At 47.7% G+C, this 11,738-nt stretch overlaps 1 protein-coding gene across 1 annotated transcript in view; it reads right to left on the bottom strand.

Annotated features, from left to right (window-relative positions):
- Window positions 1–767: 767 nt before the first annotated feature.
- The window catches only part of FXYD6 (FXYD domain containing ion transport regulator 6), a 37,121-nt gene continuing 26,150 nt past the window's right edge, over window positions 768–11,738 (bottom strand). Inside the window, exons 2-8 of the mRNA XM_023739956.1 lie at window positions 7,181–7,243; window positions 6,631–6,669; window positions 6,413–6,487; window positions 5,796–5,832; window positions 4,587–4,636; window positions 3,968–4,018; window positions 768–1,291 (exon numbers count right to left, since the gene is read on the bottom strand). Of these exons, the coding sequence (XP_023595724.1) occupies window positions 3,990–4,018; window positions 4,587–4,636; window positions 5,796–5,832; window positions 6,413–6,487; window positions 6,631–6,669; window positions 7,181–7,238 (288 nt within the window). The 5' untranslated portion in view covers window positions 7,239–7,243 and the 3' untranslated portion in view covers window positions 768–1,291; window positions 3,968–3,989. The remainder of the gene's footprint in view (window positions 1,292–3,967; window positions 4,019–4,586; window positions 4,637–5,795; window positions 5,833–6,412; window positions 6,488–6,630; window positions 6,670–7,180; window positions 7,244–11,738) is intronic.

Raw genomic sequence — 11,738 nt, 5'->3', positions numbered from 1 at the left:
CTCTGCAGTGGGGCTGCGTGGAGCCCTGCACAGCCTCTACCGGCTGCCCCCACACTGCACTGCCCACTGACAGGGCAGTGGGCACAGGAGCTGCTGGGCTGCTAGACCCACAAGGCATGGACAGAGAAAAAAGGACCTCACTGCTCTTGCTGTCACCCATCCCCAGATTGCTGACCCCACAAAGAATGGGGCCCCTCTGCCATCACCTGCCAAATGACCCAGCTTCAGGGACAGGAGTCTGAATCTAGACGAGCTGGGCTATAGATTGGGGTCTCGGAAGCAGGGAAGGTTGGACAGTGGGGCCGGGTTCCAGGGCTCATGGGGTTATTGCTGAGAAGATATGCCAGGGGCACATTCCCCAGGAGCAGAGTGGAAGCTCTGGGCCTGGAATCCCTGGCCACTATGCGATGGGGCTGGTAGATGGGGATTCCGGGATGGAAGATGAGCACAGAAGGGGCAGCCTGCCTGAGGGCAAAGCTGGGGCTCACAGCTCCTTGCTTTGAATCTCCAACTGCATCAAGACCCTCAGAACAGACGTGGTCAGGAGTGGAATACGGAAACACGTTCTTGTCAGAGGAGTGAAGAGAGGCCATGAAGAATGATGATGAAAGGGATGTAAACCTTCCCAAGTCCCAAGACATGAGAGACTCCCTGCCCCTTGCTCCTACCCTAACCAAAAAAACCCAAATCCGTTGCCGTCACGTCAATTCCAATGCATAGCGACCCTATAGGACAAAGTAGAACTGCCCCATAGGGTTTCCAAGGCTGTAATCTTTCCGGAAGCAGACTGCCACATCTTTCTCCCGCGGAGTGGCTGGTGGGTTCAAACTGCTAACCTTTTGGTTAGCAGCTGAGAGCTTTAACCACTGAGCCACCAGGGCTCCTTCCACCCCTACACCCACCTCTAAATCGAGAGAAGGGACTGGTGTCTCAGGGAAAAAGCAGGCTCCTTGGAGCAGGAGCTGATGGTGAGCCACAGGGGAACACGGGGGAGCTGATGGCGGCTCAGCTCCTGCCCAGGAAAGTGAATCCAGGGTTCACTAATACAACATCATCCACGAACAAGTAGCCACGGAGACCACAGTCATCAAACACACACACACACACAGACACGTCACAGCAGTGGACAAGACCGCAGGCTAGAGGTGGGGAGGCAGGTATTAATTGCATCATTATGTTGAGGACTGGTGGTAGAGGGGACTGGGGGCACAGGGGGACACATGAGTTCTTGGCTTCTCCTGGGGAAAGATCTGTTGCTGAAGTGGCTGGTTTTCTTAAGCGTCAACAGGTGCTGGAGGGTGAGGAGGAAGATGATTTAAATTAAAAAACAAAACTCTGGCTCCTCTCAGGAATCCTTCCTTACTTCCTTCCCCACCTTTTAGCACAGCCCCTCTGCCCACTGAAACTCCCACTCTAAGCCCCAGCTCCCGGCAAAGCCAAGGAGCAGGGATGGCCCATGAGTTTGCTGGGAAAGGAGATGAAGACATAGGAGCATGGTGGGTCTCACGGAAGGGACTCTTCCAGGGCTGGAACCTGGTAAGACAGTAAACCTGGGCTTTCTATTGGAGGGTACCCCAATATTTGCTGACAGTCCTGAGACCTAGGAGAAAGGGGTTTCTGAGGAAGCCCTGTTGTTAGTTGCCGACAAGTCAGCCCCGACCCATGGGGACCCCGTGCACAATGGGATTGGATTCATCGGGTTTTCACTGGCTGATTTTTGGAAGTAGATCGTCAGGCCTTTCTTCCTAGTCTGTCTTGGTCTGGAAGCTCTGCTGAAATCTGTTCAGCATCACAGCAACACAGCCTCCACAGACAGACAAGGGGTGGCTGTGCCTGAGGCGGATTTGCTGGGAATGTAACCCGACTCTCCCTCAGGAAAGGCAAGAATTCTACCACTGAACCACCACCGCCCTCTAGGAAGCCCCAGAGTCTCAGTCTAACCTGCCAGCTTTGATGAGTGGACATGAAGCTATCGGAGGTAGGTCCCTGCATCCTATGCTGGGTTCTACTATCTCAAGCTCAGGCAAGTCACTCACCTTCCTGAGCCCCATCCTAGAAGACGGATGTAATGAGCCCTGCTCTGCCCACCCCCAGCTGTTATGAGGACATAAAAGCACCTATAAAGTACACGAGATTATTAAAATCACAGTAAAAGCTGGCGTATCAGGTATTTTATCATCCGGGAATCTCTTAATTTACAATTTGGAATAAAGTTATGTATCTGTATAACCCAAAACCCACCGCCATCGAGTCAATTCTGACTCACAGAGACCCCATAGGGTTTCCAAGGCTGTAAATCTCTATGGAAGCAGACTGCCACATCTTTCTCCTGTGGAGCCGCTAGTGGTTTCGAACCGCCGACCTTTTGGTTAGCAGTCAATCGCTTTAACCACTGTGCCACCAGGGCTTCTTATATATCTGTATATTACTACTTATTTTATGCCAAAAAAAAGAAAAGGCAGAAGTGAGTTGATAGAAGACTGATCCCCCGCCCCTGTATATTCCAGGGTGGTGCAAACAGCTAATGTGCTTGGCTGCTAACCCAGAGGCACCTCGGAAAAAAGGCCTGGTGACCTACTTCTGAAAAATCAGCCACTGAAACCCCTATGAAGCACAGTTTACTCTGACACACATGGGGTCGCCATGAGTCAGAACCGACCAGCAGGCAACTGGTGGTTATATTCCAGAGCATGAGAGAAAGTCAGACAGGAGCAGGCGGATGACCGAGAAGGCCACCAAACCACGGCCAAAATGCCTGCGCTCCAGTTCCAGTCTGTCACTTACTGTCTGTACGGCTAGACATCCTCTGAACTCAGTTTCTTCATCTATCAAATGGGGATAAACCCTACCTGTCCTACTTTTTCTGGCAGGCTCAAATGAGTGGCGCAAGGGTTAAGTGCTCAGCTGCTAACCGAAAGGTTGGCAGTTTGAACCCACTCAGTGGCTCTGTGGGAGAAAAAACCTGGTGATCTGCTTCCGTCAAGATTTACAACCTAGAAAGCCCTATGGGGCAGTTCTATCTGGTCACATGGAATCACTAGGAGTCAAAAATCGACTTGATGGCATCTAACAACAATAACAAGGCATTCAACCGTTATTACACTCCTGTGCCCTCTGCAATGAACAATGGAAACAGATACTAAATCAGGGGACCTAAATGTTGATAGGAGCCCTGGTGGCATAGTGGCTAAGAACCTGGCTGCTAACCAAAAGGTCAGCAGTTCAAATCCACCAGCCCCTTGGAAACCCTATGGGCCTGTTCTGCTCTGTCCTGCGGTGTTTCTACGAGTCAGAACCGACTTGAGAGCACCTAACAAGAACAATAAATGTTGATAACTGGTAACACTGGTATGGGAGTGCGGGGGGCTTATATTATTCTCCCAGTTTTTGTGTAGGTTTTGAAAATTTCATAATAAAATGTTAAAAAAAAAAAAAAAACAAAAAACTGGTCCTAAAGTACTTTCTGAATCATCCTGAAAGCCATTACCTTTATGGTACTCTGATATTAAGAGTGTTTCACCAACTCTAATTCTCTCCCACGTCAGGCCCTGTGGCAACTAGGATGACGCCCTATCACCCTGTCTGCTGGTTTGTGTGGAAGGCCCATTTGCTTGGCCATTTGCTGTGTGCATGTACAGGACACCTGGGGCGTGTCTGGTCCTGGGCTGTATCATTGCCCCTTTCAGACATAAGGCTCTGATAGATCAGTCTTCTATCGGCTCATTTCTGACTTTTTTTTTTTTTTTTTTGCATAAAATAAGGTGTAATATACAGATATAGATACCTTTATTCTAAATTGTACATTAAGAGATTCCTGGATGAATCCTAGTAAAAACTGTGCCCACTGCAAAAGCCAGCCCAATACTTCCCATGCCTGGCTGGCTGACAGAGCCTCCCCTAGCATAGCCAAGACCTCGCCGGGGACAGTGATGGTGACAGAGGAAGATCCAGGAAGAGGGCATCTCACCTTCCTATCCGAGGGCCGCACTTCAGTTCTCTGCTTTCTGGGGCTCTGTTGCTAGAAAGAAAATCAGGACAGATTGTAGAGAATGGATCCCTTACTGCAGAGGGCCCGACTCTGGGGGAGCCTGACCACTGTGGGCCACCCTACAGCTGCCGTGCCAGTGCCCCATTCTGGGGGAGCCTGACCACAGTGGGCCACCCCACAGTAGCTGTGCCAGTGCCCAAATCTGGGGGAGTCAAGGGATTCAGAGCCAGACAGGACTGGGGCAGCCCTTGCCCTGCTGCTCACGGGTGACAGGAACTGAGCTCCTCAGGTGTAAACTGTGGAGAGTGACGGCCACCTCATGAGGCCACATGCAGGTCAAACGTGAAGTGGTCTGCCACGCATTCTGCACAGTGCCTGCCACAAAGCAGGAGCACAGTAAATAGAGGCTGTCACTGGGAGTTTGGGGGTGGGAAGGTGACAATGCACTGAGGCCCTGGGGACCTCTCTCCTGGCACTGTGGGCACATGTCTGACCGGCTCTAGGGAGGCCAAGGAACCTGATGATAGTCCCACCCCCAGCCATACAAGGACCCTCACACTCCCGCAGTCCCTTTGGGCAGGTGGCCATGGGGAGTTACCATTTGCAGTGATGAGGTTCTCCACCTGGGCCTCCTCATCCCCTGGAGCCCTGTGAGAGGAAGAGACGCAGCCTTGTCAGAGATCCCCAGAGAAGACCATGGCTGGGACACGGCCATGTGATCAGCCTCCTCAAGTCACCTGAGGGGCTGGAGCACGTTCTACCATGGGCACAGGAGCAGAGGGAGGAGTGGGGCTGAAGGGGGCCATCAGCAGGAACTCACAGGTTCCCTTCAACACCAGCCCTCGAGAGAAATGAGTACTGGGAAGAGGTTGCCTAGGCCCACACGGGGGCTCAGGCTGTGTCCTGCCATAGGGTTTGGACTGCTGGGGTGTGACCTTCATGTGAGGGAGAGAGAGAAATGAAAGGGAGTCTAAGTTTCTATTCAGCCCAAAGAGCATAATGAACAGGTGACAAGAGTGACAGTGTCACAGTCGTACAGAGAGGACATGGACATCAAGAGAGACCACATGGAAGAGACCAGACTTAATGGTCTAACTGAGACTGGAGGAACCTCACAGAGCATGGCCCCCGGACTCTCTGTCAGCCCAGCACTAAAACCATTCCCGAGGCCAACTCTTCAGTCAAAGATCAGACTGGACTATGGGACATAAAATGGTACTTGTGAAGAGTGTGCTTCTTAGTTCAAGTAGATACATAAGACTAAATGGGCAGCTTCTGCCCGGAGGTGAGATGAGAAGGCAGAGAGGGTCAGCAGCTGAATGTACACATGAAATCAGGGGTGGAAAGGAGGAATGTGCTGTCACAGTATAGGGAGAGCAGTTAGGGTCACCTAACAATGTAGGTATAAATTTTTGTATGAGAGACTAACTTTAATTGTAAACTTTCACTTAAAGTACAACAATAAAATAAAAATTTTTTTTAAAAGAAAGAGAGAGGCCATACGGCCATCTGCTGCTCTGCTCCTATGATAAACTGTCTTAAGCGATTCCAGACAACTTTCCAGCACCTTCTTGCCCACCCATATCCATCAGGAGAGTCAGGGATGGGCTATCTCTCCATGTTTCCACCTCTCCTTTGCCCGAGAGTCTACCTGGCCATCCTCCAACTTCTTCTCCTACCACCTACAACACACATCCTCTTTCTAAAACAAAAATCCAAGGGGACACCATTTGGGGCCACACACCACGGGCCCCTCCGTGTCCCCTCCTAGTGTTACCCCAGATGTCCTCAGCCATGGCAGCCTTACCGGGGCTTCTGACTGAAACCGCACTTGCATCTCCGACCTGAAAGGCAAAGAAACCATGCAAGGTCAGGCTCCTTGCTTGCCCCGAGTCTGCGTAGTCATGTGACTATGGAAATGGCGTTCCTGGAACTGAGCAGGGCTCAGCCTGCACAGCTGTATGTGGCAACCCTAGGCTGGAGTAAAGGCCTTGAGAGACCAACGTGGTATATTTGACCGCTCTGGTGGTTACACCACCACAGGCTACTTGATCATGAAGGTGCAGACCAGGGTCACGTAGGGAAACCAACTCAGGGCCCATCCTGCAAAGCACCCCAAGGACAGTACCTCCCGCCCATCTCCTGTGACTCCCCACTCATGCCCTGCTGGATACAGCACCAGGAGGGCTCACCCTGCCCCTTCTTCTTATCCAGGCTTCTCCTCACCCAGCACATATCCTGTTCGTGATTCACTGTTTTATTGAGCACTTACTATATGCCCAGCCCTGTGTGAGGTCCTGAAAATACCATGGAGAGCAGTCTCCTTCCCTCTCCAGAAGAGAGAACGGCCAGGCTCTTACACTGTTGTCACCGGCTTAGCAGCCTCAGTCATTACAGAGTGAGCTGAGGAGCAAACACACTTACTTAGGATAAGGAGGATCCCCACCGAGAAGAGGACCACTGCGAATACCAGGCCACCGATCCTCAGGGTCTGATAGTCTGCCAAAGGAACCAAGGATGAGAGATGGCAGAAAGGAGGAGCCAGAGAGAGTGCATCTGTCCCTCCCTTGGATGGAGTGTACCTCCCTGCATGCAACCTCACCCTCACCTCTCCCCCACCCAGGGGTGCCTTCACCACTCACCATAATGAAAAGGGTCCTTTTCTTTCTCCTGCTCAGTTGCTGCAAACAATAAACAGATATGGTCAGGAGGAAGACAGCCACACATCTTGGTCCCCAGCTCCCTTGTCTTGCCTCACAGGTCCACTCCCCATAAAGGGATTCCTGGGAAGCAGGGCCATTAAGCACAGTCACCTAGAGAAGCACTGCAGGGTGGGTCTGCTGTTAGGGCGCACGTGGGAGCCAAGGGCAGGTACGGCTCAGAGCCCCAGCCGAGAAGCTGCTTTCACAGCACATCAGAGCACATGGCTCTTTTATTGTCCTGTCATCCCCCAAAGGCAGGGTCTCTTATCCCCTTGTTACAGACAAGGAAACACAGGCTAAGGAAAGACAAGCAACTGCAACAGGCCAGAGCTGCTTAATTATGGTGCTGAGACTGATCTGCAGGTCAGACTCCCAAGGCTCAGGCCAAACGTGAGCCCTCCAACCATAAATGTCTCAAAGGGCCAAAACCTTCAACCAGAAAGGGCAGAGGCTGGATTCTGTCCTTGCTAGGTCCTAGGAGGGCACTTACCACTGGCCAGGACCACAGGGGCCAGCAGGCTGCATAGAAAGATGAGCACCACCTCCATGGCGTCTGGGGACAGAAGGAGGAAAAAGATTCTCTGGTTAGGAGGCCCCCACCCCAACCACCAGCCTAACCGGGGTGGAGTGGGATTCCCCAGCTCTACTGTCTACATGAGAGTTCAAACCACCACCAAAACAAAATCAGCTGACATTTATCAAACTCTCAGGGAGTGCTTCGCATGCATTAATTCAATTAATACACTTGAATTAATACCACGAGTAGGTACTGTCATGGATTGAACTGTGTCCCCCAAAAATATCTGTCAACTTGGCTAGGTCATGATTTCCAGTATTGTATGACTGTCTACCATTTTATCATTTGATGTGATTTCCCTATGTGTTGTATACTCTATCACTATGATGTAATAAGATGGATTAGTGGCAGTTATATTGATGAGGTCTACAAGATCAGTGTCTTAAGCCAATCTCTTTTGAGATATTAAAAGAGAGAAGTGAGCAAAGAGACATGGGAACCTCATACCACCAAGAAAACGGTACGTCGTTTGGACCTGAGGTTCCTGTGCAGAGAAGCTCCCAGACCAAGGGAAGATTAATGTCATGGACTCTCCTCCAGAGCCGACAAAGAAAGCGTTCCCCTGGAGCTGACACCCTGAATTTGGACTTGTAACCTACTGGACTGTGAGAGACTAAACTTCTCTTTGTTAAAGCCATCCACTTGTGGTATTTCTGTAATAGAAGCACTAGACAACTAAGACAGGTACCGGTACTAACTTCATTTTGCAGGTAAAGAACTTAAAGCTTAGAGAGGTTAAATGACACCCAGGATAGCGAGCGGAAGAGCCTAGATCCCGACCCAGCTCAGTAACCTCTCCACCACACTGCCTGTCTGGTGCCAAAGCCGTAAGGGCTTTGGGGATGATCTCCTCTGGGCCCTTCCCTCCAAGCCACCCTCTGTGGCCAACCCTAGCTCATTAAGATGTCGGTGACTTTCTGGCCTGGCTCCCCACAGCCACCAAGCACTGTCAAAAACTCTGGTTCATGTCCAGATTAAATGAGGGGCAGGTAAACCAATGGCCTTCTAATCCAGCCAGCCAGATGGAGGGAGACTTGCTGTTTACGTACTCTGTATAGTAAACCCTGCAACGCTGACCGTTCTCCCTGGAGTGGAAATACAAATTCTCTGACCTCTACGGTGCCCAAGTCAACTCTTCCACAATCCTCCATGAGCCTCCAGCAGGGGAGCTGCTTAAACAAAGGGAGCTGGGAGATGGGGTTCTCTGAGCTTCAACGCCTGGCCACTCCTTCCGCAGAGGATACCTGAGCCCTGTTCATAAGTTCAAGTCCCTGGTCTCGGGTGAGGGCCCCAGGGAGGCAGAGGTAGGATCAGTTTGTCCCTCTGAGGGGCAGATTTTGGGGGAGTTACACATACCTCATTGCTGGGATTAGACAAGTGTAGTAAAAGGACCGAGAGGAAAAGGGGAAAGGAACTCAAACCCGGAAAGCCCCAGACCCTTTGCTCTTTTCCAAGTAGGGTGGGCCTGGCAGTGGCCTGAACCCCTGAACATTGGTCTAGTGGTCAGGACCACGCAGGGCCTGCTCTGTGGGGTCACCCATATTGTTTTCACCAGCGCTTTGAAGGCGGTTGTTCCAGTTCACACCCCTGCGGAGTATCTGCATGTCTAACAAGTTCCCAGGAAAGTTTACATAAGAATCATCTGGGGATCTTGTTAAAATGTAGATTCTGATTCAGTCTATCTGGGGTGGAAATACCAATTCTCGGCAGGGATCTTGTTAGAAATGCAAACTCTCAGCAGGTGTTCGAACCAGGTTTTCATAGGCCCCCGCGGTGTCTGGAGTTAAGTAGCAACCGTTGTCCTTCACCCCGCAGCCACCAGAGGTCAGAACAACCACGTCCAGAGCCAGGCCCAATGCACAAACCTGGGGTTCAGAGGAGCAATTCAAAATGTGTTTACCAAAAAGCCTAAAGAGTAATTTGCTTTTAAGGCTATTTAATATTTTTATTTCTTTTAAATTTTCTGTTATATTTTCTCTGTATACAAATATATGTAACACACACATATAATGAAGCATTATGTGTGCGTTACATATATTTGTATACATACAAAATATAATGCAAATAGGATAAACACCCATGAACATCTAACTTTAAGAACTAAAGCTTTACAAATACTGCTGCATTTACCCATATTTTCTTCCAATCCCGTCCTCTCCTTCCCTCCCAGAGATAACCAGTATTATGAAAATATATTTTTTAAATTATTCCCTCATATTTCTTTTACAATTTTTTTTATTAAGATATACTTCACATACCATGAAATTCACCATTTTAAAGTGGTTTTTAGTATATTCACAAGGCTCTGCTTCTATCCAAAACCAAAAACCAAGCGTGTTGCCATAGAGTTGGTTCTGACTCATGACGACCCCATGTGTTACAGAGCACAACTGCTCCATAAGGTTTTCTTGGCTGTAATCTTTACAGAAGGATATTGCCAGGCCTTTCTTCTGCAGCACCCCTGGGTGGGTTCAAACCACCAACCTCTAGGCTACTAGTCAAGCGAAAACCGTTTGCACCATCCAGGGGCCTGTGCTTCCCATCAGCAGTTTACGGGACATTTTTATCACCTCAGAAAGAAGCCTTGTGCTCATTAGTAGCCATTCCCCATTCCCCTCTCCCTCCAGCTCCTGGCAAACCAGTAATCTACTTTCTGTCTCTGTGGATTTGCCTATTCTGGACATTTCATATAAACGGAATCACAAAATATGTAGCATTTTGTGTCTGGTTTTCACTTAGCTTTGTTTTCAAAGCTCATCCATGTTGTAGCCTGTATCAGAACTTCATTCCTTTGTATAGCTGAACAATATTCTCTTTTAAAAAATACAGTTACCACATGAATATGAATATATAAATAATATATTGTTTAATGCAGCTGTTTTGATTTGTACATAGGGTTACCACGCGTCAGTGCTGACCTGATGCTAACTAACAAAAACAAATAGTGATCTGGCCATGTGGGAGCAGAAGCATCTCCCTTTTCTCTTCTTCCTCCTCTTTCAGGAATGTCTTCATATATAATAGATACACACATACACACATATATGGGATTTTCATTGGAATTGCAGTGGATCTAGCTACAGAACAATAATTTAGGGAGAACTGGTATTTTCTGATTTTGAGTCTCTTATGCACAGATAAACCCCAATCCTAACCCTAACAGTCTGCACATCATTTGTTAGATTTATTCCTAGGTACCTTATAATTTTTATTGCTATTTTAAATGCTAACTTTTGTGTATGTGTTCTGATTTTTGCTGGTATAGAGAAAATCAACTGGTTTTTATATACTGATCTTAAATCCAATAATCTTGCTAAACTCTTATTACTTCTAATAATTTACCTATGGATTCCTTTGGGTTTTCTCTGTAGACATATCCTCTGTAAATGATACAGTATTCTTTCTTTCCAATTCTTACCCTGCTTACTTCTATTTCTTGTCTTACCTGCCCTTGATAGGAATTCTAGTAAAATGAGTGGTAACAGTGATAACAGACACACACACACATCCTGGTTTTATTACTGATTTTAAATGGACTGCTTCTAATATTTTAGAAATTCCCCTCTAATCCTAGTTTTCCATGAGGTCTCTGTTTTTATTAATTATTAATGAGTGTTCTGTATCTACTGAGATCATATGCTTTTTATCCTTGGATCATGTGCATACCCTTTAGTCTATCAAAGAGGTACACTATACATATGGATTGTCCAGTGTTAAACCATCCTTGCATTTCTGGGGGTAAAACCAGTGTACCATCTTTTTAATGGAGTCCCTGGATGATGCAAACAATAAACACTCTTGGCTGCTAACCAAAAGAGGCTGGATGTTTGAGTCCACCTAGAGGTGCCTAGGAAGAAAGGCCTCGTGATCTACTTCTGAAAAATCAGTCATTGAAAACCCCATGGAGCACAGTTCTACTTTGACACACATGGGGTCACCAAGAGTAAAGAATCTCTATGGCAACTTTTTTTTTTTTTTAAATAAACTACCGGGTTTGGTTTGCTGATATTTTATTTAGGACTTTTGCCTCAATGTGCATGTGTGAGACTGGGCTGTAATTGTGATTTTACTGTGGACCTTGCCTGGTTTTGGTATCATAGCAGTACTAGCCTCATAGAACGAGTATGCCCTCTCTTGGTATTCCCTGGAAGAGTTTGCAGGAGACTGAAATAATCTGTTCTTTGAAAGTTCGGTAAAAGTAACCTGGGCTTGGTATTTTCTTTGTGGGAAGACTTTAAACTTACCTGTTTAATTAATCAATGGTCATGGCACTCTTTAGATTTCTATTTCTTCCTCAGTACATTAAGCAAGTTATAATTTTATAGAAAATATAACTTTCTGCTTTCAAATTTATTACCATAAAGTTTTTTTTTAACATCTTAATGTATTCTTATTTTAATTTCTGCTGGATCCGTAGGTATGTCCATTTTTCATTCCTAATAGTCCTTGTGAAGAGGACTTAAAGCACTTA

The sequence above is a fragment of the Trichechus manatus genome, unplaced genomic scaffold (genome assembly GCF_000243295.1).
Source record: "Trichechus manatus latirostris isolate Lorelei unplaced genomic scaffold, TriManLat1.0 scaffold00143, whole genome shotgun sequence".
NCBI classification, from domain to species: Eukaryota; Metazoa; Chordata; class Mammalia; order Sirenia; family Trichechidae; genus Trichechus; species Trichechus manatus.
This window is presented reverse-complemented; position numbering and strand designations above follow the sequence as displayed.